Consider the following 24,843-nt stretch of genomic DNA (forward strand, 5'->3'; position numbering starts at 1 on the left):
GCGATTAATATAAGTAATCTAATCATTCAGCACCTGGTTTTGCAGAATTGGTACTAGAGTTTCATTTTCCTGTTGGAATACAAGAACTGCTTACAGGTTTTGTGACTCATTTTCTTTATTTTGGTTTGTGGGCTTCCCCCCACCCCCATTAGTTTTTGCCTTGAAATTGGAATGAAATAAAGAAAATGTACAAGTTATTCGCTAATAATTGCCCAAATTTGATTCAGCAGTATGCAGTAAGAGTGCCATTCCATTGCTAGATTTTTGGCCCCAGTTATGGAAATATTTACTAATTACCATTTTTTAAAACAACTTTTACCAAACTGCAGATCTGAACCTATTTGATGGGCCACTGCTGCCTTGCTGCAAATACTACATCAAACTATCACTGTTCACTATTGCATGTGAATTTCATGTAAATTTTTGTGATAATGAAAACTTGCTATTTCTGTATATTTTTCTCTCTTCTGTTTTGTGAAAAATAAGCTCTATAGAGAAAATCTGAAAATGACAACATAAAGTAGCTGTCAAATGTATTAAATGCAGACTTTTTTGCTAAATGTTCTTAGAGACGGTTCGTTCAGTAGTTGAAATTGTGAAGCCTGGTAGTCAGGCAACTTCACCAAAAAGTCACTTCATTTTGAATTGCAATTCTAGAACACGTTTTATGTTCAGTAGTTGTTTCTCACGTGTATTCCTTTAATAAAAATATTAACGTGGCTATGACAACTTGCTATAGTTAGATTTGCAACTGCTATCTCCATTCCCAGGATTTTTTCTAACTAGGTCATTAATATAGAAAATCACTTTGCCTTTTCTGTGTATTCGCTTTCTTCAGTGAGTAATCTTCTAAATCTGTACAATGCTCTTTTTAAGTAAGTAGCAGAGCAGTGTTTATATGACCAATCTGGCCATTTCAAAAAGATCAGGAGAATATACCAGTTATTGAAATACGTAGTTTTCTAAAGCAGCAAAGTTTAATTGGATTCAAGGAGGAGGATTAGAGGCTAAAACAGATATTGAATGAAAGAATTGATATTGAGGATGGCAACAAGCTTAATTAAAAAGTAATTTAAAATTGTGTTGTAATTCTGTTGTTAGCGTAAAACCATGTGATTACTAAATCATACTGATTGCCTGTGAAACTTGTTATTCTTGGATTACCTTTTTTGGTAGAAAGTAGCTTTCTAAACACAGGCTTTTTTTTTTTTTTTTTAATGCTGCCTGAAACCTAATCAGTTTTGTGATTGCAGTGTTTAATTTGTTTTGCACGTTCAAAAAAGTTCTGTTGTGGGTTTTTTTGGCAAGCAAAATATGAAACAGTGTATTAAATAATGTACAGATATCCCCAAATTCCCTTGGGCCAGATGTTCTGCATATAATCCATGACCACTTTGGGATGTAATTAACAGAATATATATATATATATGTATAAAATTGTGTATATATATATGTGTGTGTATGTATATATGTGTGTGTGTATACACACACACACATATATATATAGGGCACTAGAAATCTTCCTAACTGACTCGTGCTAGTGACGAGTTGGAAATACTGGGGAGAATCTCGTGCTTGTCAGAATGTGAACCTCTGTGCTGTGGAGAGGATGGGTTTCCCGTTACTGACATTGGGATTTCTTTGGGTTTTTCAAAGCAGTCAGTATGGGGTTTTGGATTGTGATGAACTGTTCCCTTCTGTAAATGCTGTTTTACTTTGGCAGTGGTTAGATAAATCTTCCTGTTTCAGATATAAGCAGCTTTAAGGGTATGGTTACTCCACTAAATGAAACAGGTACTGCTTTCCTCTTGGACCTTCATCAGCTTAAGTCTTAAACTGTTTTAAGTGTTATATTTGAAACCTTTTTTGAAGCAGCTGAGTGTAAAGCCTAGTCTTGCACAGAAATGCTGGACGTGGTGCCCTTTTGTGATGGACAAGAGCTCCTTGGAAGCTCCCGTTCATTAACTTGAGGATGAACCTTGGTAAGGTATTTCACATGAGCAAAACTTTTGTTCTTCAAAAAAAGTTGTCATTGACGTTCAGAATGCTTGTCTTATTGTATTGGATTTTCTACTTGTTAAGAAATTTTGTATCTCCATTTAAAAATCAAAGAGAAGTACTGTGTTTTTTTTTAAATTCTCCAACTATTAATTGGTATTGACAGCACTGATAAACTAAAAGATACCTTGTTATCATCAGTTCAACAAATTCTTTACTTCTCCTTTTAAAGCTTGTTACAGTGCTAAGAAAGTGCACCTCAGAAGTTTGTCAGAATGCAGAACACAAGTAGAGAACACCACCAAAAATATATTGGACTATAATCCTGTAGTTGTTCTCAAGTCTGGATACAAGAGTATAAAAGCACTCGTAGTGTTAAATCATCTTTACAAATCGCCAGTTTAAAAAGGTTCTCATGTGTCGTTCGGGACTTTAACTGGCCTGTTCTCGCTGTTTTTAAAGCAAATTCTGACATGATTTCAGACTTGTAAAAAAATATTCCAAAAGAGGTACAGCAATTTGACATCTGGTTAAAACTGCATGGAAGAAATGGCAGAATTGGTTGATATCTTTACGATTTTTTTTTTTCTGCAAGAACTGGAAAATATGGTAATAATGACTCCATTATTAAGCCATATGTATTGTTTCCTTTCATTGTAAATAATTGGTTATCCCTGAAGATGTCACTTACTACTGGAATAGGGCAGAGGGTGGGCTTTTAAGCTGTGTTTTGTTTGGGTGTTTTTCTCCTTGAAAAATGATGTTTTGCCATAAACAGGACTTTAGATGCCTGCTCTTTTGCCCTCCCTAAAACATTATGCACTTATCCCTGGTTTACATGATATGTAGTAGTGTGCTTTTGCCTTGATCCTTTCACATTTTACCACCTCTCTACTCCCCAGAGGACTGCTGTGAATATTCTGAAGAGCCACCGTTTCTTGCAGGGACCAGAGGTTTTGAAAGTTTCCTCGATCTTGCCTGCTTTGTGTGTGTTGCACATGGTGTTCTGCATGATACACATGATGACGTAATACCGACTTTGGGAAACATTTTGGTGTTTTGCCAACAGTTTTGACCTGAGCACATGTTATGTTGTGGTTTCCCGTTGAAGAAAGTAGCCTTGATGTTTCAGGTAGACCACTTCAGTCCCAAGTCTTTGTACAACCCATGGACCAAGAATTTGTCTTCACCCTTTATTCCACAACACTATTCCATCAAAATGTTGTTTTCAGCCAGTAGTATTTAATAGTAAGTGCTCTTTTGAATTCCAGTTCTGTCAGACAACAAGTAAACCAAGGTGTTATGCCACTGGAAAGTAAATTGCACTGTCTTACTGTATCTTAATGTATAAGTAACTGTGAAGCCTATTAAGACAAGGTGTTGTGTGTGAGAAATGCTGCATTAGTGAACTTCTTGAAGTTTCTCTCTGATAATCTTTAGAGTATGACTCCTCATAGTGAGGAAGCCCAGATTTACAAGTGAATAGCTATGCTTTTTTTTTTTTAAAAAAAAAAAAAGTTCCAGGTGATCTTCAGGCTTCATAAAAGTGGTCATGTCAAGTGATGTCTTCTCGGTTTTCTGTGGAGAAGAGAATCTGTCCTGCCAACTCACATACAGTGAACTTAAATCTGTAATCTTTACCGTGGTATCAAATTTTGATGTTTTTTTTCTGGCATATGCACATGATGGGTTAATGGAACTGCAGGGGCAGGAGGAGTATGAATATAAGTAGAGAAATGTTTAGCGTTCTGAGAATTGTGAAAACGATGTCTATCCTTTTTGTAAAGGAAACTGGGAAGTTTACGGCCTAGGTGGAGGCTTAAAGGCAGTCAGAAGTGGTTCATAAATGCTGAAGTTCACCCATAGCTTTTGTATCTAGCATCTTTTTCCTGACACAGATACGTAAAAGAAAGGACAATCTTGTCAGAAAACTACAGAGGTGTAGGTTTATGGGCATTAAGGGGAAAAGAAGTTCTCGATACCAGTGAAAGATGGCAAGTGGAATATTAAAGAATAGATAAAAAAAATCCTTTAAAAGACTAAGCGACAACTAGGCTAAAGAGGACACAAATTACTAGGTGTAGATGGATGATGTTTTGATTACAATGGGAAGCTGCAGGAATGTGTAACTCATGAGTGAATGCTAAACAGCTTGGGTGAGCATTGAGTATCCATTGCAGAGTTGTAAGGTGGGAATGCAAAACAAAACATTTTGAGTAGTGGGAATATAGAAATCAGTACAAGTCTTTACATCCGCACTGTTAATCTGCGAGCAGTGAAGGCCGCTGCCGTTTGTCTCTCCGCAGAGTGGCAGGCTGTGGTGACAGCAGGTTGTATTACCTAGCGACCCGGGAAACCTTTCGTACGGGTCCCATGCGCACTCTCGTTACTGTGCCAGTTGTTGAGGATTTTAACATCTGGGGGGAGGCTTGATACAAAATGACAAAGCCCATTTTATTTAAATTTTAGAAAAAAAAAAAAAGGGACAGGAAGGTGCAAAAGCTGTAACTGGATGAAAAATTTTATTTACCCATCAGGTTAAGGTTTTTATTTATTTACTCTTAATAAAAGTACAATGAAAAGCATGTCAATTAACTCCTTAGGAAAAAAACTTAACAGAATAACACAAATTAATTAAATATACTTCCAGTAGGAGAAAGTTATTGGAATTACTATTCCAGAGGTTAAAAAAATAATACTGAGGCAGTGGATTTGCATACAGAATACTGGATGGTGTCCTGAATACTATAAATAGACTCCATAAGTTCTCGTTGCTTGTAAGAAAAGGCATGGCACGCCTTGGCAAGCATGGAGGTAAAGTTTATTTCTGTCTCACTGAACGTCAGCTTTACTACACTCTTTTCTTGCTCCCGCTTTACCCTTTCTTTGTACTAACACACCCAGACAACTACATGCACTTTAAACTCAGTGAAGACTTTTTTTTTTTTTAATATGATTCAAAGGACTTGCAGAATCAGATTACGATCTGGTTCCATTGAAAAGAAAATGCAAATTTAAATAAAGGAGGGAATTGCACTAATTGTCTCTTATGAGATGCAGAGTCTTAGGTGACTGTTAAATCAGCTGGACAAGCATTTGGTTCGGGAGAGTCTGCTGGGCAGCCTGGCCTTTGGAACAGGTCTTGGGAACAGTTTGACACCTTATGTTGCTTCTTTTCTACCAGTTGGTTACAGCACTCCCAACAGAATGGCCTGGGCGCGCGCTCCACCGAGAAGCCAAGTGGCTTAACTCCAGGCGGGGTCCGGGACGCCCGGGAGCTGGCGGTCGTTGAGGGCAGTGCTCTTGTTTGCCGTTTGCCACGGCCTGCCAGCGGCAGCGCTGACTTCAGCCAGCTTCTGCTGCTTCTGGAGCTGGGCTGTGCTGGCCGAGCCGCTGCGCGGCTCTTCGTGCAGCTCAGGTGCCCGCTTCATGCCCCTGGTTGACCGTAAATCTGTTCAAGGATTTAAACTCGTTCAAAAAGCAGGGTTATTTTGGACTGAGTTAAACTCTACCGGGTACTTAAAGGCAATTCAAGTAATTGTGCAAGTTGTTTAAGTATTAGGGCATGAAAAATCGTTAAACCTGATGGATACTTTAAGTGGGCAGAGTGCTTACCGCTGTAACCTGGAAGAAATTTGGTCTGAGCAAAACTATACCACCTTTGGCTTATTCTTCTGGGTTGTAACACATCTCACTTCTGTGTTAACTCTTCAAATAAATCATAAAAGTGGAAATCTAAAAATTGAGGATATAAAGTGGCTTATTCTGAAAGATAGGTGACTTAGAGTAACTTCTATGTATATGTATGTTGTCAAGTGGTTATTGATAGCTTTAAAGTTCAGCTTACCTTTCAGTACAATTTAGAGATAGAAATCTGATTTCTATCAACTGTTAAATTAAGAAACAATGCTTTAGGAGAGCCTGGGCATGACAATAACGGCAATCCCAGCCTCAGTCCGTCCTAATTGCACAGTAACCCCAATCTTTTTCATTGACTATCCTGCTAGCCGTAGTATGGAGAATCCGCGTTCACCCGTAAGCAAACCAGCGAAAGGTACAGAAATGAGAGAGAAGGGGGAGGCTGAGGGCTGGAAATCAGAGCTGAAGTCAGAGGCTTGCAGCAGCGGCAGTTGCACTAGTGCTGCCCGCCCCGACGCGTAGAGCAGGAGGGTCGGCCTGGTTGGCGGCCGAGCGCCTGCCGGCGGCGCTCTGCTGTCGCCTGGTCTGGTAGCTGTAGCGGCCCAAGTCGGGTAACTGCCAGCCTTCACACAGCTGCTCCCCCCTCCCCGCCCAGGGGCCTTTTAGTGCCAATAGATACCATTGGTGATGTCTGGGGAGCGTTCTCTTGCGATTGCTGTAAATCAAGTAACGAGCAGTTCTAAGGCCCTGTGTGTCTGTAACTTGTTAAGCTCAAATGTGATTTTGTTTTTTAAAACATTTTTTTCTAGTATTTACTGTTTAACAGGCATTAGCCTCTCAATTTCCTTATTCTGTTTGATTACTCTGTTCCCTCTAACAGATGTCTCTAACAGATCCCAACTTCCGATTCCCAAGTTGATTTGGGAGCGCGTAACCTGCACTTACCCCCTCCTGCGCTCTCTGCTTCATTCCCATCAACTGCAGGAGACCCTGCGATACCTCCTGCAGCTTTCCCCAGCCGTACAATAGAACGCTCTGTAGAATGACAGCGTGTGTCAGAGGGAAAGGTGTGTCACCTTTGATCTGGATTACAGGCGCAGAAACGTTCTGGCTATGTTAAGTTTCCACTGGCAATCCCTTACAGTTTATGCCAGCCATCTGGCTTTGGTCCAGATCCAGTCATTTCCTCTCGAAGCCTGAGCCTCTGCGGAGTTCCGTGGTCCTCAAAGCAGCTCATTCTTTGGAGCTGTAGGGCAGATCATGGAAAAGGTGCTCTGTGTAAAACATATTTTTCAAGGGGAGGGACAGGAGACAGGTCTGCTAACATGCATGTTTTTGTCAGTCTGTGTACTGAATGTGAAGCAGTCTGGTGTTCGTTACATGTTTGGAAGACTTTAAGTTAAAATCCCCTAGAAGTTGGAGCAGCCCCTGTTGTAGATAATGTTCAAAACAGTGACTGACTTCCTTGCTCATTAAATGTCTGAGGAGTGGCCTTTTGACCAAAGGCTTGGAATGGCTTATAAGAATGAGAGAGAAGTTGGGGCTGCTTGAGGCTGGTTAGTGTTAGTCCTAGGTGTGGACTAGAGCTGCAAGTTCATTAATCTACTGGGTAAGCTATGAAGTAATTATGTTTTTTCAGTTTTTAGATTTTAACCGAAGTAGCAATGTGTGGAGCCAGCTTAGAGAGGAAAAGTTCACGGTAGCTAATTTTAGGCATCCAATTTAGACGTTCTGGATCTCTTTGCATTCTCCATTACCTAAACAGAGAGCCCAGGCGTTGGTATCGGTGTCAGTTAGAAGTACCTAGCATGAATCCTTTGTGGGGTTAAATTAGTTTGCAGGTATAAGCTTGCTGTCATCTCCAAATCCTAACAAAGGTTGGTCTCTGCCATCCACCCCCCGTCGCCCCCCAGTGTGACTAGCCAGGAGGCTTTGGAAGTTATAGAACTTCAACAGAATTGTGACAGGAGTTTTGTGGTGTAGGGAGGTTAATATTCAGCTGTGATGTTAAAAGGCTTAGAGCACTTATACTGAATTCTGAAACATCTATCAAGGCTCACAGGACAGTCTCCTGAGTCACTGAGAACGGTTTCCACTACATCATTATAAAGATGGATATTTGTAGCCTTCTGCAGTGTTGGGAGGGTATTTACTACCCATGGAAGTGCTTAGTGCTTTTAAATTTGGGGATTCTACAGAACCGTAATTTAGTTGCCAGCAATCCTTTTAACGTACTAGCTTTGAAAACAGCTAGGAGTTTCGTACGCTGTATGTATACTGTAACTAAGTTAGAACTCCTTCCAAAAGTGAGGCTAAACGTAAATTTTTCATGTCTGGAAAGAAATATTGCCAGGCTGATATCTTACTGTAAAGCCATAGGTCTTGCTGCTCTCCATAGTTTACCAGAGGAAAGTTTACATGGCTACTTCCAGAACAGAGTCCTAGCCACAGTGGAACAAAAACGGAGGGAAAGTTGGACAAGCCTCTCTGTTTCTGGAAAATCATAATGACAAAGGTGTTTTGTATATGAGAAGAGTGCATTAAGGTGCTGTACGTGAGCAAATATCATGGCAGTTCGTCTTTCCGAACCCTTTTGTACATTGCGTTGTGAGTTATTTTGCTAGTGTGGAGAAAAAGCTGAAATACTGCACTGGGAAATAAGAGCGGTGCTTGTACACGTAAGAAAAAGATATGACATATAATAAAAAAGCTTTAAAAATTTCAAAGTTAATGTGATGATTAAGAACCTGCAAAGGCTTGCTTTGTTTTTTTTTTTCTAAAAGTTCTAAGCTGACTTGGAAATAAAGAGTGAATGTAGATGGGTACGGTGTGCTGAGCAGAACACAGTGTGACTGGTTTGGAATGAACTTTGTGGTTTACCTCTGGTCTTGTAATTTCTTTTTTATTTTACCTGCTTTGAGAAAGTATAGTGCTGAGGATACTGGATGGAATTATTCTGGGGATCGAGATGCTTCAATTAAACATGCCAATAGGGAAAACTGTTTATAAATCATGCTTTTACATATAAAAAAGTATAGTGCTGTTGATTCATCATATTCCAAATTTTTTAACTTGGAAAGTATTTGAAGAAATTCTCTGTATTTTTGTTCTGATGTGCCCCCTCCATTTAGCTATTTCCATATAGCACGTTGGCAATATACTATCCCAGTGCTGATTTAAAATGTCAAGCTGCTTTTTCCAGTGGGTAGTCGATTAGGAAAGAGAGGCGTTCTCCACTGGCATGATCGTTTTACCTGTGCGTGTTATTTAGCCTCTTCTCCCTGTACTTTTTGTTTGAAACCATAGAATTTGGGTAGCGCCTGTGTTTTAGCATGTTTCCACAGTTCTTAACATAAAGGAACCCAAGATTATGTTTGGCTAGATAGCACTGATAGTAAATAATAGCTGTGTCAGACAAATGATGTTGACTTTACGTGCATGCTGAAGCAAAAATGGTGCACAGTGTATTTTGAGCACATAATTCAGTAAATACCTTGATAGCGTACATGGGAAAAATTATTATCTTTTTCCCCTTTCTGAAACTTAATGGAAAAGTGGGTTCTGTGACTTTGAAATAATTGCGGATGTTAAGGAGTCATTTATTTCTGCTAGGATGTTTGCTGATGTCTCAAAGGGTAAAAGCGATGCGTGCTAGAATGGCTTTCAGATTTTTGTGGTAGTGGAATATTAGTTTTGCTACTGATAAACCTTTGTAACTCAAGGGCTACTTAATGTTTGAGTCGAGTACTGAAAATGTCATTGCTCTGTCAAGTCACTTCACCGATTGCTTACCTCATCGGTTCGCTGCTTTTTTTCCTTAGTTTCCTACTTGCCCGTGGTGTCTCTTGAAATGCCTGGGGTTTTTTCCCGTGTATAGTTGAGTGATAATGGGACGTCGGAATTTTTTTATTCTAGCAGTATTGTCGGTCTTGGAGTAGAATTTAATTAAGATCACATCTCCAGCTAGTTCACTAGCTTTCTCATTTTAGTACAAAATCTTTGCTTATGTCATGGTATTTGGTATTTGTAACTACAAAACCTCTTAGCCAGCCATTTGTAATGGCTTATAATTTATACATCACGCAATTCAGGCACGTATTGGGCACAAAGCAAACATCTAATTGTGAAAATTATAGCATGGATCAGTATTAAAGCCCAGCAGCAATATTAGCCACATACACAGAGATCTCTTTTTTTTTTTTTTGACATTGAATCTCAATTCTGATACGTCTTGTTTTCCCCATGATTGTCAGGCAGGAAGAATGAGTTGGCTTTAAGACACTTTCACCATTACCATATGCATATGTTATACAGATTGTTATGAAAGGGCCTTGTTTAAGTTTTTCTTTCTTAAGAAATAAAAATGTTCCAAATTAACAAAAACCTTTACCTAGACCAGCTCATACGCTTTCTCTGTGTGTAATAGTTCTTTGCCTGCCTGAGGAGCTACAGTTACATACAAGGTACCCTGTACATTCTTTTGACTTGCTTGGAGTAAAAAGTCTGAACAGGATTCACTGGGAAATCAGTGAGCTAGAAACTGGTCTCTTTGTAGCCATCTAAACCATTTGTCCATCATCTCTTGAGTCCCCTTTGTTTGTAGTGTAGGAAGGACAGGCATTAATATTGATAAGCTGGTTGTAGTGTATCAATAATCTGAGTTTTCCTTAAGCTTGCAGAGAGAGGAACAGAGGTCCCATTCATGTGCAAGCTGACGGATCTTGTGTCATGGTTTAAACTTAGGCGTTTTGCTTCTTGTTTTAACACTGAGGTTGGGTGAAATGTTATTGCTGTGCTCAGTGTGTAGGTATAGTTTTGACACAGTGGATCTTTATGGTAAGTGGAAATACGTAGCTTTTCTATTTATATTTTTGGATTGAACACACATTGTACCACTCCATAGTCTAATTTTTTTTTATTTACGTATTTGTGTGTATAAAAATCCATATTAATATATATATATATTTAAGGGGGTGTGTGTACATGTGTATGTATCTGAGGATTTTCAGTGTTGTGTTACTAGAAGCTCATAATTCTAAGGCAATTTCTAAAGTAAGAGATCATTCAGTACTAGTGAAACCTTTATACTGTATATTATTTTCTGTAGGTAACTACTTATTGCTGTAAATTAATTTTAGCAATTTGGAGAGGGGAAGGATTGTTTGGGGGTTTTTGTGTTTTCAATACTTTCTACATAGTTTGTTAGGGAGGCAAGTGGCCACGTACCAGAAATTGGCTACAAAATGTGAAATTGGTGTATAGGCAATAGGGGAATCAATTTTTATTCCGGCAGTGTTCGTAGCGAAAAGCCAGAAGAGTTTGCTTTTTAATTGCTTGGAAGGGGGTCGGCAATGAAGGGTCGGGTTTGCAGAGAGCTCTGTGGGTGATGACTTGAGAGGTTGCGAGGTGGCAGTTGCTGTGGTTGGGCGGCACCATGGCGGGTGAGGATCGCGGTGGATGGGGAGGGGGACGAGCTGGAGAGACTAGTTAGAAACTAGCAATAGGGTTAACTTGTAGGTCAACCAAGGAGAGATTGGCGTTTTCCGTATGGAGTGTGTGCAGCGAGGGTGTGGGGTTTGTTCTGATGGTTTGGGTCTGTTGAGGATTTGAGGTTAACCATCATCCTGTTCTTCTCCAAAATGGAATCTTTTCCTAACCTTTTAAAGAAAGGTGAATATAAAAATAGATGTGTCCAGTAGCAGGTTAGTAACGCGATTTTGAAGGCTGGGACAAATCTGTAAAAAGTTTTTTTTTTTGTTTATTTGGTTGGTTTTTTTAATCAAAGAAGGTCAATCGTGATCTTCATACACTAGGAAAAAAACTGTTTCAAGAACATCTGTTAATAAAAGGTGAAACATTAATTACATATTGGGAAAACTGATTAAGCTTCTAATCACTTTCCTCATAAGAGTGGGGGATTATTGAAAGGCATTTAAAAGATAGCGCATCAAAATCAATACAGGAAAGTCGTTTTCATCTAGTCTCCAATTGCAAACTCTGAAACTAATTCATATCGTATACTTCAAATCTTACAATTTTTATACCTGCATAATATAATGAAATATTTGCACGGCTAGCAGGCAACAGTATGGATAAATGTTTACTTTGAATTTTATGCCGAGTGGTTTATTGGGTTTGTTACCATATGCCTAAAACCTGTGACAGACATTTATAGCCCCTTATCTCTCTGCCCCTTGGTTAGAGATTGTTTAAGGGCAATTATTTCTTTATTGCCACCTCCAAAGAGTAATTGTGGTGTGCAGTGGTGAATAAATACTGGTTGTTTTCAAGGTTCAGTCCCAAGGGCAGTTAAGTCAGTTTAAACTGGAGGTCCTGCAATCTGTTCCTTTGCTCTTCTCTTCCTTCAGCTGCAATCGTCCTTGCCTCTTGTTTGCTGTATACATGCTGATGCTTCTGCACAGCGTTGGTTTGGGAAGCGCAACTGGAAGAATTTTTTCTTCTTCTTTTCCCCCCCCCCCCCCCCCCCCCGGCAAAGGCGGGACGCCCCGTTCAGGTTCCTGAACGAACTGCATGAATAGTCAGCTCAGGGGAAGGGCAGGTCTGCCTCAACCCCGCTTTGATCAGTGCAAGCTGCAGTGCTACTCCAAAGCAATACCGTGGATGAACCACTTCTGAGATGATTCTTACTTTCGGAAGCTCTGTGCAGGCATATCTCCTTTACGTATTTCAGCATTTACTGTCAACGGGTAGAACACCCAGTTTGGATTCTTAAAATGATATGCCTTCTCTTTTAGGATTGAAGGCCCTCAAAAGCTTAAAAAACTGAAAAATGAGGAAGTGTTTTAGATTGTAAATAAAATTTTGTTAGGCTTTGAAATGTGACTTAATTTCTGGATACTGATGATGTAAATCAAGAAGCTGTGCTGTTGCATTAATACAAGTTGTAATTTTGTTTTATGTTCAAGTCTTGAAACATCTTGATTTGCTTTACACGTTACAGTGCTATTTTATTTCTGTTCTGTTTACAGCTGATATTATTTCAACAGTTGAATTTAATTACTCTGGTGATCTTCTTGCAACAGGAGACAAAGGTGGCAGAGTGGTTATATTTCAAAGGGAACAAGAGGTCAGTGACTTGAAAAACAAAAGTGCTGTTACTACGCTGTTCTTGTGTTGCACAGTCTCACTTTGTGTTTTCATGCCATGAGGTTTAAATGGTTGGATAGTTTTCTCAGAAAACCCTGAGTTAGCCAAATTGCTAAATATCTGCCTTGTGCTGAACTTGGTAGGTTAGGTTGGTGGTGGGTCCCCTCCTGCCCCCTTCTCCCCCCCCCTTTTTTTTTTAAAGTGCCAAAATTGCAATGAGTTCTTTGTATATGTACCTAGTATGCTCTGTGTCATTTTGCAGAATTGCCTTTGGACTTTCTCCTAAACTTTACACTTGGTCAGGCTGATCTAAGACAAATCATAATGCTTTTGAAGATAATGTAAGAAAAGTTCATAAAAAAGGGTACATGTTAAGCTGCAAGGACAACAGAGTAAGATGGTTCAAAAATGAAATAATTAAGCATTTGATGTGTTGTAGGATCCTGTGAATGAAAACCAGTGGGAACAGCTACTTCTCCATAAACACTTGAGCATTTTCAGTTCAGGGGGTAGGAAGACTCTTCCTCCTACAGTTACACAGCTTTTCAGCTGGTAAATGATACTCAGTTGTATGATAATGCTATAACTTATTCTGTCCATTCATCAATGCAGATACAGCACTGAGCTTTTTATACCCAGAGAAACAGTGTGTATTGGAAAAGTGCACTAAATGCTGAAAAAATAATTGTCATGGATTGTCATGTCTGGGAGAAATCTGGAATTGTGTTTAAAAAGTCAATATTCCATGTGGCAATTCTCTCCCTCTCCCCCGCCACTGAAGAGCATGTTTATCCTTTCCTTTGAAGAGCTGATGAGAATTTCAGCCTCTTGTTTTGAGCCTTCTCCTGGATCAGAAATACAAAATTGATCATGGAATTTTAATTCAGCTTGTTTGTGCATGAAGTATACTAATCTTTAGGTGCTGTGTTGTTTTTTTCAGCAGAATCCCACTTCTTTTGTGGTGTGGTTCAAATGATGCTCAGTTAACAAACAGCCATCCAATATTTTGCATGTCATCCTCACTGCGATACTATTTATAAAACATTTTACCAAAGGCGACCTATTGGTTTTACTGTGAGGATTTTGAGAGGTAGTGAAATGAAAATACTACTGCTGAAAAAGCTGCTGCGATGTTATACCACTACACCTAGACAGCTCATAGCTCATTTATCATTTAGTCTGCTGTATAGACTTAACTAAGGCAGAGAGAGAGATCAAGGTCAGAAGTGTCCACCTGCTCAGGATCTCTGGCTGCCGTGATGCTTGTTTAGAGTGGGACTGTTATTGGTTGGCTTTCAGCTGTTAGTGCTCACTTGCTCTGTAAGTCAAAACCCAGCTGTCACGTCATTTCCTCATAGCGTAAAAAAAAAAAGAAAGCAACAAGTCAGGCTATCCACACAGGAATATTCCACTGTTCTTGGGAGCACGTGCCAGCTGGAGGGAAGAGTTGGGTATAAGAGTCGTTTCTCTTGTCATGTGCCAAACTGCAGACTTTCTGGAGTGGAGGAAAAAATCTAAAATAAGTATATAATACCGGAACCTTCATAAAATCTTAGAACCAATATTTTTAAATGGTGTGGATTTTAGACGAGGTTAACTAGGTTAATAACAGCTTAGGATAGTTATAAAATTTCCCATGCCCTTTAATTTGGGAAGGCAGGCCAAAATGTTGTGCATCGTGCCCTGAACTCATACGACATTACTGCAGTTCTGAGCAGCTGAGTATTCCTACCAAATCTGCGAGCAGAGACCACTGCCTAGTGCCAGACAAGGGAGCCCGCTCAAAATGCGGGTGGCTAGGTAAGTAATGTAGATAACTGTACGGAATAGTGTTAGTTGAGAGGATCCTGTCCAAAATGCTTGAAAGTTAAATGGCAAATAGGGAGTAAAAGAACGTAAAGTCTCAGAATTAACTCAAATGCCATCCTTGTGAGAGATTGTGGCGGGGGGGGGAACCTAGCTGAAATAACCTTATCAAAGCTGCCAAGTCAAGCGTGGACATGTAAGGAAGTGTCAGAGCAAAGGTTGCCCTTGCAGCCTTATGTTGGCCTAGCGGTCCTCGGCGACGTGAGTCACTGCTGGTGGCTCCGCGGTCACGGCAAGGTGTTGTCAGTCCCAGCGCGGGATGGCCTTCTCCTGCGCGGATGCTTGCCGGCCTCTGCGAGTAAGTGACGTGCCGCTTCTCGAGGGAGCGATTGCCAGTTGTGGTCTGGGAGTTTGTTTTTTCAGAGGTTCTGGGCACTGCAGCTCTACAAGTGGGGCTGTTCCCCAGACACGAATCACTGTCTAACATCAGCTTATTTGAAAAGCCTGATAATAGTCGCCTCAACTCTGATACTACGCATCTGTGGACACTTGTGACTTTGATCTCTGTTCCTTGCTGCCATCTACCAAATAGGGGTAATACAAAGGGGTCTTCTAGCTCTGTGAGGGGAAAAGCCGTTAGTGTATTTGTAATAGTCTTTGGTACATCATGACGAGCCCCATAGAATGGCTTAGATGAAACTGTGGTAATTCCAGCCTTCAAGTTTTTATAATAAAAAAGGTTGTCAAAGCTTAATTATAAGCCCCGATACCACTTCTGGACACAGCAGGTGTTAAAACGAGTAGGAGAGGAGCTAGATCTAATACTCGTGCTTGATCTTGCTGTCCCTTCAGCAGAATGACTTTGTGCAATCATGTTTCTATAAAAAACATTTAATTACTCCATGTCCTATGTCCTTTAACATATGTTTCCTAGTTTGGAACCCTGCGTTATGACTATATTGTGGTGATGAGAGGAATGAGTTTTGGAAAAGGAGGGGAATGGAGATTAGGTGAAGTGCAGACGGTGATCGCACGGAGCTGGTGGTTCAGGATTTAGGACGTAGCTGGCTTCTCTGCTCCAGTTCTGTCGAAGCTGCTTGGGAGAGGTAGCGTAGCCTAGACTCTTCAAGCAAAGGCAGGAACTCCTTCGCAGACCACGTGCCTCTTCAAAGTGCTTTGATGTGTTACGTTCTACGAGTACATACATTTATATAAAACGATATATTTTTAAAAAGGAAGTCTGTGTGCACTATGTTGATGCTAAACTCGATACAGGATCATAGAGTAAAAATGTAAAATTCATCAAGATCTGTTGTAAAAAGTTTACTTTCTAATTGACAATTTCTAGTCGTTAGTTTGTATGTACAATTCCTAATGAACCAAGTAACATCAGCTTCAAGAAATATTATGTTTCCTTGCAGAATAAAAGCCGTCCTCATTCTAGGGGAGAATATAATGTTTACAGTACCTTTCAGAGTCACGAACCTGAGTTTGACTACTTGAAAAGTCTAGAAATTGAGGAAAAAATTAATAAAATTAGGTGGTTACCACAACAGAATGCTGCTCATTTCCTGCTGTCTACAAATGGTAAGGACACTTTATTTTTGCACAAAGAATTTTTTATGTCATTTGAATATTATCTCACCTGTGATCCACTTGTGGGTTTTTTTCTGGAGTGTTTTGGGGTGGTTTTAATGTCTTTTCTAATTATATGCGAAATATGTTTTGATTGTAATACCCTGTAAATTGCTGATTTATGAATGTAAAAATAATGAAGCAGCAACAGAATAGGCCTAGTTACAGAGCTGCGTTCTGTGGATATACTGGCCGTGCTGGCAATTTATATACCCTGTTACTCTGCTTTACAGTTTCTGTATAAATGGGTTCCCAGTATGCTGAACTGTAGCAGAAGTCTGAATTTTACTTGACCATCCTAATTTTTTGTGATCCTAGAGGAATTTTTAATAAAAGCATTTGAAATTGAAACACTGTGGTTACAATGCTCTTTTTGCTTTTCCAATACCAAAACATCATGTGTACTTTGAAAAGCGACTGTTTAGAAGACAGCAGTCGCTCCAGGAGGAGTAGTTACACCATTTTGACTGTATACCTTAGAATACATGGAAGCAGTGCAAAAATTACGAGTTGGAAATGACAAGTTTTCATGCACTTAAGTGTTTGTTTGGTTTTTAATTTATTTCTTCCAGTATTTTAGTAGTGGTTAGGTATTAGGTCTGTTTATTCTGATGCATCATGGAGCAAGCTGTAAATGTAAACGCAGAGCTGTGCACGGAAAAACTTGCTCTTATTGTCAGAGAGATACGCTTGTTTGGATCACTTTTTGCCTTGTACTTAAATGACTTTATGTAAGGGCTAATAGCCTACCTGCTGTATGAAATTTTAAAAGCGGCAATGACTTCTGTGTACTGGACTTTGAAATTCAAATAATCTTACTTCGATGTAAGTCTTATAAACTTAAAGCAGTCTTTAAACTGTGTCACGTTAAATGCTTTAAAGATAGGCAGTAGTTTGGGGAGGAGAGGTTTGTTTCCAGTTAGCTAAGGGTCTCAAGACCTCCCCTGGTAAGTCCTGGGAAGTACCTGCCTTTGGGCATGGAACCCTAAAATAAAGGGGCACGTCCCGTTCTCGCTTACTGCCTTCGGGTGTCTCTTAGCAGACACCTGGGACAAACTTGGTTTTCCTGAAGGTAGTTGGTGTAAGTAATTCAGGGGTTGGTTGGGTTTTCTTCCCTAGCATTTATCTGTTCAGAATAATTCAGGTGGTCACACAGGGCTTATCGGTGAGTTTTGGTAATCGGTGTGTGAAACCTCCCCTGTGAGGGGTGGCTTTGGTGGGCGGTAGGCGCAGGGCCTTCTTGTCCAGGCGGAAACTTGTATTCAAACTGAACGTTACATTGCAGTTAAAATGGAACCCGTCTTTTGTTCCTCTCCATTTACTGATATTTTCATGCATTTCCCATCCGCATCCTCCAAGTGCATGTGTCTGGTATATTTTTTGTTTGTTTTTCATGTATCAATTCTGCTAAACAATATAGCTGAAGGCGAAGTACTGCAAGTGTAGGTAGGGAGGGCTGTACTCCATATTACGTTGTTGTTTAAAGGACTCCAGCAGGGCCCTTTCTCTTGCAAGCAGTGGAAACCTAGAGAGATAAATAGTATCCACTCTGCTGACTCCATTGTTTAGTGGTTTTATTTTGAATTTAATTCATTCTCAAGCATGTGAATTTTTGTTGGTTTTAGATAAAACTATTAAATTATGGAAAATAAGTGAAAGGGATAAAAGAGCCGAAGGTTATAATTTAAAAGATGAAGATGGAAGACTTAGGGATCCTTTCAGAATCACAGCACTACGGGTACGTTTCTGCTCTTTGACTTTAAATATGTTTTTGCATGTACTTCTCTACCTTTGTATCACCAAAGTTGTCAACTGAAATGTGTAGATTAAAAATGATGCTTTGGTCAGGGTCATGGAAAACTTTATAAAAAATGGAGATGCTTCATTATACATATGTAACTATTAAATAAGGTTACTATGGAAAACTTGAGGGAAAATTTCATGATTATAAGATTATATTATTAGCTTCCCGATAGTTTGTAGGTTTCTTTTCTTGGCACATCTTAGCATATTTTAAATGGATTTTAAATTTAAACTGTTTTTTAAAATTGAAATATCGTGTTAGAGACAGCCTTCATCCACCCCAGTATATGCAAATTATAGACAAAGATATACTGATTTATTGACAGCAGTAAAATATAACAAAATGTTGTTATTCAAGCCTGAAAGCACAGCATTTTGGAGTATCTCTGTCTGGGGCTGCACTACTGTGTATTCAGTTCATAGAAAGCATGGACTCATCCTGCTGTGTTCTTAAGATAGCCTAATGTCTTAGTGCCACATGAAGAAGAGTGCAGGGAATGCATTTATTTCAGAGACCGTAACAGACCGACTTCTCTTCCTGGCCGCGACTGGTCAGTAGCGGGTGGCGCGGTGGTGTCTGTGCCCCTGGCTGGCAGGGAGCGGTGGGTGCCCAGGGTGACCTTCGTGTCCTCCCGCAGCGCTGCTCTGCGAAACGGGTAGGGAGGGGCCTTCTGTTTGGCTTAAAGCACGTGCCATTCTGAATTTAGGAAGAATTTGGCTTTGATTGTATCGATAACCTTTTTTTCCTCAGTATTGCTCATATTGAACTTGTTTGGTCTTCTTCTAAGAACAAGACTCAAAAATTTAAACAGGGTGCGGGGTTTTCTGTGGTTAGGTAGCAGGTGTCTTTGTTAGAGGCAAGTTCTGAGCATTTGGAAAACCTAACATATACTTGAATAGTTCTTTTTCCACTTGCATAGTGATGTAGTGGTAGGGTTAGTGCTCCAAACTTGGGGTCATTTAAAGCAGGAGTTCAAGAAATGAAATCATGTGGGGTTGGGGGTTTTCTTGGTTTTTTTTATGTTGTTGTTGTTACCATAAATAGGAGTTGAACTGAGGCTCTTGCTGCTTTCAGAGCCAGTGCCACTCCTGACACGTGTAGGGACTAGACAGTTGCATGTTTTTGTTGGGGTTTTTTGCCTTGCCTTTGCTTAAATTGAGTATTGAACTGAACCTTTAGGTATACGTGAGCCTAATGCATAATTATGTGGGAAAGGATATCCGCTTCCTCTGGAAAGTGTCTTCCTACTCAGCATGTAGGAGCTGAGATCTGATTGAGTATTCTAGTGAAAATATCTAAAAACAAGGAAATAAATTATGATACAATGCCTTGGCCCAGTGGCTGGAAGTAGGTACAGGTGAAATTTTGGGTTCTACAGCCTTGCCCTTATGTAGGAGTAGACAACCCATCTGGGAACGTGGAGAGTCCAGACTATGGCCTAATGGTCTTAGAAGCTACTGGCTAGATCACTGAAGGAGCACATTAGCATCTACTTTAAACACTGTAATGTATTTAGGAATCATCAAGCCGAAGCGAGGGAAGCAACAAAAAGCAAGAACCTCTCTCTTAAAAGTTAGTCTTCTAAATTTGGCCAGGCACTACACCTTACAAGAAGAGAGGATGGAATGAGCCGAGTGTGAGCAGCGATTGGCAGAAGGGGAAAAAACCTTGCCTAGAGTTACCTCCATATGTTAAAATGATCAGGTTTTAGAGATCTAGAATGTATGCACCTCGGGCTTTTATGGGCTTTGTTTGCATATTTTGTTACAGAAATATAATCCCCATTTGTTTATAAAGAAGTAGACGTGGAAGAGAAGTAGCACTTCAGAGCTGCATCCTTTGCATAGAGACCATGGCATTTCTAAGTACCATTCCTGATAATTCACAGTAATGCATTTTAGGTTTCACAGCCAGGCTAGGAAACACTCGTGTGGTGAGATAGGAAAATTGCCTAATAAAAAGTAATGGATTAATTTTAATCATTACAGTTTGATGTAAACAGACTGTGAGATACAAACATGGTGAAAGCAATTACAGAGCTCTTGGATTAATTTGTTTCTTGTTCCAGGAAGACAGATTATCCTGGACACTGTCATAACTTTTTTCTTGGTTGGATGATGTAAGTTAGTGTTCTGTTGAATTGTATGTACTGGGACAGCGGAGCACGTCCTTGGGCAACCTTAAACTATTCACTTGCTGCTCAGTGAGGAGGAGCTAGAGGGAAGCTTAATCCGCTTGACCCTGACAAACCACGTCACCCTTTAGATCAGCTAGTTGTGGAAACAGGGCATCCACGTGTTCCTGAAATCGTACTGGCTCTTCAGTGAACTAACTGGGGATTTTCTTTGCAAATTGTTCTTCCCAATTTCCCAAGCACCCCTCTAAGATGTGGGGGTCATTTTTAAGCCCTCGCTTCAAAAGAAGATAATCTTCTACTATCATTATAAACACACCCCGTTTCCCTGTTGGATGAGGTACGAAGCTGCTGTATTTGACGGGTAACTTCTGCAGAAGTCAGTGTCTGAGGTTTTGTGTTGGCAGTATGCAAAGTCAGCATTCGTAGGCTATTTTATTACTTTTCTTGCTCAGTGGATTTGAAAAGCGTTCAGTCACTAAATCAAAAGAGAAATCCGTGGTGTGCAACTAATTAATATCTTCTGAATGAGAAATCAGTTTTATGCCAAAATTGACTGTTCTTTTTCGTGTTTCAGGTGCCAATATTGAAACCCATGGACCTAATGGTAGAAGCAAGTCCCAGAAGGATATTTGCAAATGCACATACTTATCACATAAACTCTATTTCAGTAAATAGTGATCATGAAACATACCTTTCTGCAGATGACCTAAGAATTAACCTATGGCATTTAGAAATCACAGATAGAAGTTTTAGTATCCTTTCTTGGTTCTGTGTGAACACTGGGGCACATCTAAGTTGTGTATGTTTAAGAGAATCACTTTAATTTTACTAATTAGAGTAGGTGTTTGAATCTAGGGATTAAAATACAGGATTTTAAAATCTGGAGGCTTAATACAGTGAAAGCAGGCCTTAGGCTGCTCTCATTCATTCTTGAGTGCAAGCATTCTTTCAATGGAAAACTGCCAGTAGAAATATCATAGATGGTTTGATTTCTAAAGAGAAATTGAGGAATTTGGGGAGCATCCTTTAGTTGTGGAGCTCAGTCAATTTAAATAAGAGTCGAAAGATTTGAAAAGTAGATCCTTTCTTACTGTAGATACTTGTTTCCAAAGTTGAAGGTCTCGAAATTCTAATTTTTTTCCGTGTCAAACGATATCATTAACTGCAGAAATAATTTTCAGATCTTTTTGCAAGCCTGTGTATCCAAAGCTAATAGTATGTCCTACATTGACAAATCTGCAGTAAAATAGAAGTTGCAGAAATACTAAATATTAAATAGGTCATACGCAAGTTTTCTAAAGCTTTAGGTAAATAGATGAAGTATATTCAGTGTTCAATAGGAAGCATTAAGGAGGCTTGAGAAGAGTCTGAAATTATCTCCAGCATCTGCTAGAGTTGATTTGTAAAATCTAGATTTATTTTGTTTTATTTATTTTTAAATCCACTCTGGTCACTTTACTTTGTGTAGATTGCACACGGTGGAAATTAAGATCTTGCCCTGGTTTTCTACATTGTATTTTTAACATTTTTTAATACTTATCTGCTAGAAGTGATTTCAATGTGAAACGTTATGCGTCTTTACAAAACCCTTCCCAGATATTGTAGATATTAAGCCAGCTAACATGGAGGAGCTGACAGAAGTGATTACTGCTGCAGAGTTCCACCCTCATCACTGTAACGTGTTTGTCTACAGTAGTAGCAAAGGAACCATTCGCCTCTGTGACATGCGTTCTTCAGCCCTCTGTGACAGGCATTCAAAATGTAAGTTAGGACGTGTCTTTGGCTTACGGGTTTCTTGCTTTGTTTTCGTGCAAGATAGAGTGTATAGGTGTTCTGCTTCTAAACAAACATACCGAGTTCTGCTTATTGGTAAAGAGCATACGAGGTAAGGGGTGGTAGTTTTGTAGAATGGAACATTTTAATTGTCTTGTTCTAGGCCATCAACAAGCAGAAGTGTAGCATTGACGATCTGACTCTGCTCCTGTTTACCCATTTATGCATCATAAACTGATGGGAACAAGTGCTTTTGGCACCAGTGAGACCTGTCTTCTGTCCAGACTCAGTCTTGGTGCTTCTCAAAGGTATCTGCTTATCAAATGCCAGTTCAGGGCAGTTTATTCACCTTTGTGCATTAGAAACTGGGCTGATGCTGCCAGAATCCATTTACTTTGTGACCATTTGCAGCTCCTAGGTCAGAATTAATTCTTAAGACTACGCGCCGCATTTGAAACAAGTTTGCAGGGGTGAAAGGTGAATGCTCTTTAGTCTGCTGAGCCACGTAAAGTTACGTAGGCGAGGAAGGCTTTTCTGTTGAAGTCATAAGGATAATTGCCTGTGCCTTGCACACAGCCCCTTGTTTCTTGTTGGCTACTGTAATAGTTGTGGTTTATTAGTATTACTAGTCCTGTGGGGTGACCTACCATGCTGATGCTTGCAGGTAAGCTTTCCATAGTGCAGATCAGGTTTTCTTCTTGGAAGGAAATATTTGTGCAATGGGAGATGTAGAGTGCTAGGCCACGGCATCTATTTGACTTAGTGTTGCATTAAATTACTTAGAAGCACTTTATTTCTTAACTGCTTGTCGCTGAATAACATCCTGTTAAAAGGGGTCTATTCAAAAATGAAATAAATAGTTCTGGGTAGCTTGTGTCATGGCATGTTAACTTCAGAGATCAACGCTGCAATTGAAATAATGCGGGTTTTTATTTGCTTTCTAAAACCATACAAATTGCATTTCAAGTGTAGATACTAATATTTCATTTCAGTAGGTTGTGTTGTACAACTTTTGTTCAGATCTGAAGAAAAGTACGTTGCACCGTAGTCTCAAAATGCAGGGGCCATGCATTAAGATATTGTGTTTGGGATGCTGGTGTTTTCATCTGCTCTTGTTCGACATGATTTGTAGATCAGTTGTAATGTTTACTGTACCCATGTGCTGTTTTTTAATTTTCTTTTTCTCTGATTCATCCCGAAGACCTGTGAATTGTAGTTTGCTGATGCTGTGCTCCAGTTGAGAATGTTGGAGATAGTCATCAGATTGCTAGATGCCTAAGAGCATGACATTGTTGAAAAAGAGATTACTTCTAAAAAGTTTTTAACAGCAAATTTCTTTAAAAAGACACTAGTATGTTGATTTAAAACTTCCCAAGTACTGAAAAATGTTCGAAGCTGTACAACTTGGTGTTGGTTTCATTTGTAATTGTGTTTTCTATCTACAGTTTTTGAAGAACCTGAAGATCCTAGCAGCAGATCATTTTTTTCAGAAATAATATCATCAATATCTGATGTAAAATTCAGTCACAGTGGTCGATACATGATGACAAGAGACTACCTTTCTGTTAAAGTGTGGGATCTCAATATGGAAAACAGGCCTGTAGAGACATATCAAGTATGGTGTTCAAGTTTTCTTAAATATCCCTTCCTTTCCCTTTTCTTCTTTTCCTTTATATCTAATACCAATTTAAATGTTCAAAAAGGTTCATGAGTATCTTCGAAGCAAGCTTTGTTCCCTTTATGAAAATGACTGCATCTTCGACAAATTTGAATGCTGCTGGAACGGTTCTGATAGGTAAGTCAGGGGGGTCGTTTGGGTTTCCAGTCTTGAAACCCATAAGCAGGACTTAACTTTAAGGATGTAATTAGTTACATTCAAATCAACTGGGGGGGGGGGGGTGTGGGGTGTGTTTGGTTGGTCGGTTTGTTTGTTTTTTGCAAAAAGACTTCATTCTTCAATCCTCCACCCTCCAGTTGCAGAAGTGGAATAAACTTGTGCGTGTCAGTTTGCTTCTAACATGAATTACTGTTGCAGTTTCATATAGTCAAGACTGGCCATCTCAAGCCATGAAAATGGGACACGGTTTCATTTTTAAAGTGTATCCAAGAATTCAGTGTCTTGCAAATTGAACCTTCTTTCCGTGTTTTCTGTAGGCTAAAGAAGATAAAACCGCGTTAGATAATTACTCGTATTTGTTGCAAACAGTGGAAATACATGTCTTGCCTGCAAGTTGTAGAAGCATTAGAATCGGGTAGCAAAGGCACTATACTGGCACGCGTAGCGTATGACTCCTGCCCCTAGCTATGGTAATATCAGCTACCTGTTAAAATGCTTTCAGAACCCATGGATAAGATCGTGGCAGATCTGGATCTTGTACCCAGATGCTTTGTGTTGACTTGCCTTGGGGATTTTTTTTTTTGTAGTAGTAGTAGTAGTTTTATGAGTACATCTGAAATACCTAAACCAGTGACTTCTCTGCTACCAAATGCTTGCAAGCTGTTCAATGAAAAGGTGGCAATTTTGATTTGACGTTAACAGGATCAGCCCGTGAAACAAGCTTTGGCCTAAGTCTTACCAAATATTGATGACCAAAAGATCCACCACGTAGTTTAGATGGGGACAGCGACCAGGCAAGTCAAATCTCGTAAGCTGTGCACCGGAGCCAGCAAAGAGAGTGACACCTACCTACGTTGCTATGGCAGGGGCAGCGGAGATTGCGCGCACCGCTGCCTGCCACGTACCGACTAAGTTCTTAAGTAAACAGTGTTAAAACTGGTTACCCTAAATACCAGGTTGCAAGTGGCTTTGAGTTATTGAGGGGAGAAATCATACTGTATCAGGCAGTTTAGGAAAAAAAAATTGCTAGCGGTATTTACAATATCTAACATAAAATGCATAAGTGGTGCGTGTTTTTCACTAAGCTAAAGTGCAAGGAAACTGACC

At 39.7% G+C, this 24,843-nt stretch overlaps 1 protein-coding gene across 5 annotated transcripts in view; it reads left to right on the plus strand.

Moving 5' to 3' along the window:
* PPP2R2D (protein phosphatase 2 regulatory subunit Bdelta) overlaps nucleotides 1–24,843 on the plus strand; it is a 37,986-nt gene that overhangs the window by 2,195 nt on the left and 10,948 nt on the right. For 4 of the 5 annotated variants that reach the window (XM_087767790.1, XM_087767793.1, XM_087767794.1 and 1 more), the window contains exons 3-9: nucleotides 12,627–12,724; nucleotides 15,972–16,137; nucleotides 17,811–17,923; nucleotides 20,701–20,878; nucleotides 21,723–21,887; nucleotides 23,345–23,514; nucleotides 23,603–23,694. In XM_087767790.1, coding sequence (XP_087623916.1) covers nucleotides 12,627–12,724; nucleotides 15,972–16,137; nucleotides 17,811–17,923; nucleotides 20,701–20,878; nucleotides 21,723–21,887; nucleotides 23,345–23,514; nucleotides 23,603–23,694 — 982 coding nt within the window. Of the gene's footprint in view, nucleotides 1–1,872; nucleotides 1,983–12,626; nucleotides 12,725–15,971; nucleotides 16,138–17,810; nucleotides 17,924–20,700; nucleotides 20,879–21,722; nucleotides 21,888–23,344; nucleotides 23,515–23,602; nucleotides 23,695–24,843 lie in introns of all 5 variants that reach the window. The other variant, XM_087767791.1, reaches the window with a different exon arrangement.

The sequence above is a fragment of the Nipponia nippon genome, unplaced genomic scaffold, assembly GCF_047370975.1.
Source record: "Nipponia nippon isolate SJK-2023a ecotype South Korea unplaced genomic scaffold, ASM4737097v1 scaffold_3, whole genome shotgun sequence".
Lineage (NCBI taxonomy): Eukaryota > Metazoa > Chordata > Aves > Pelecaniformes > Threskiornithidae > Nipponia > Nipponia nippon.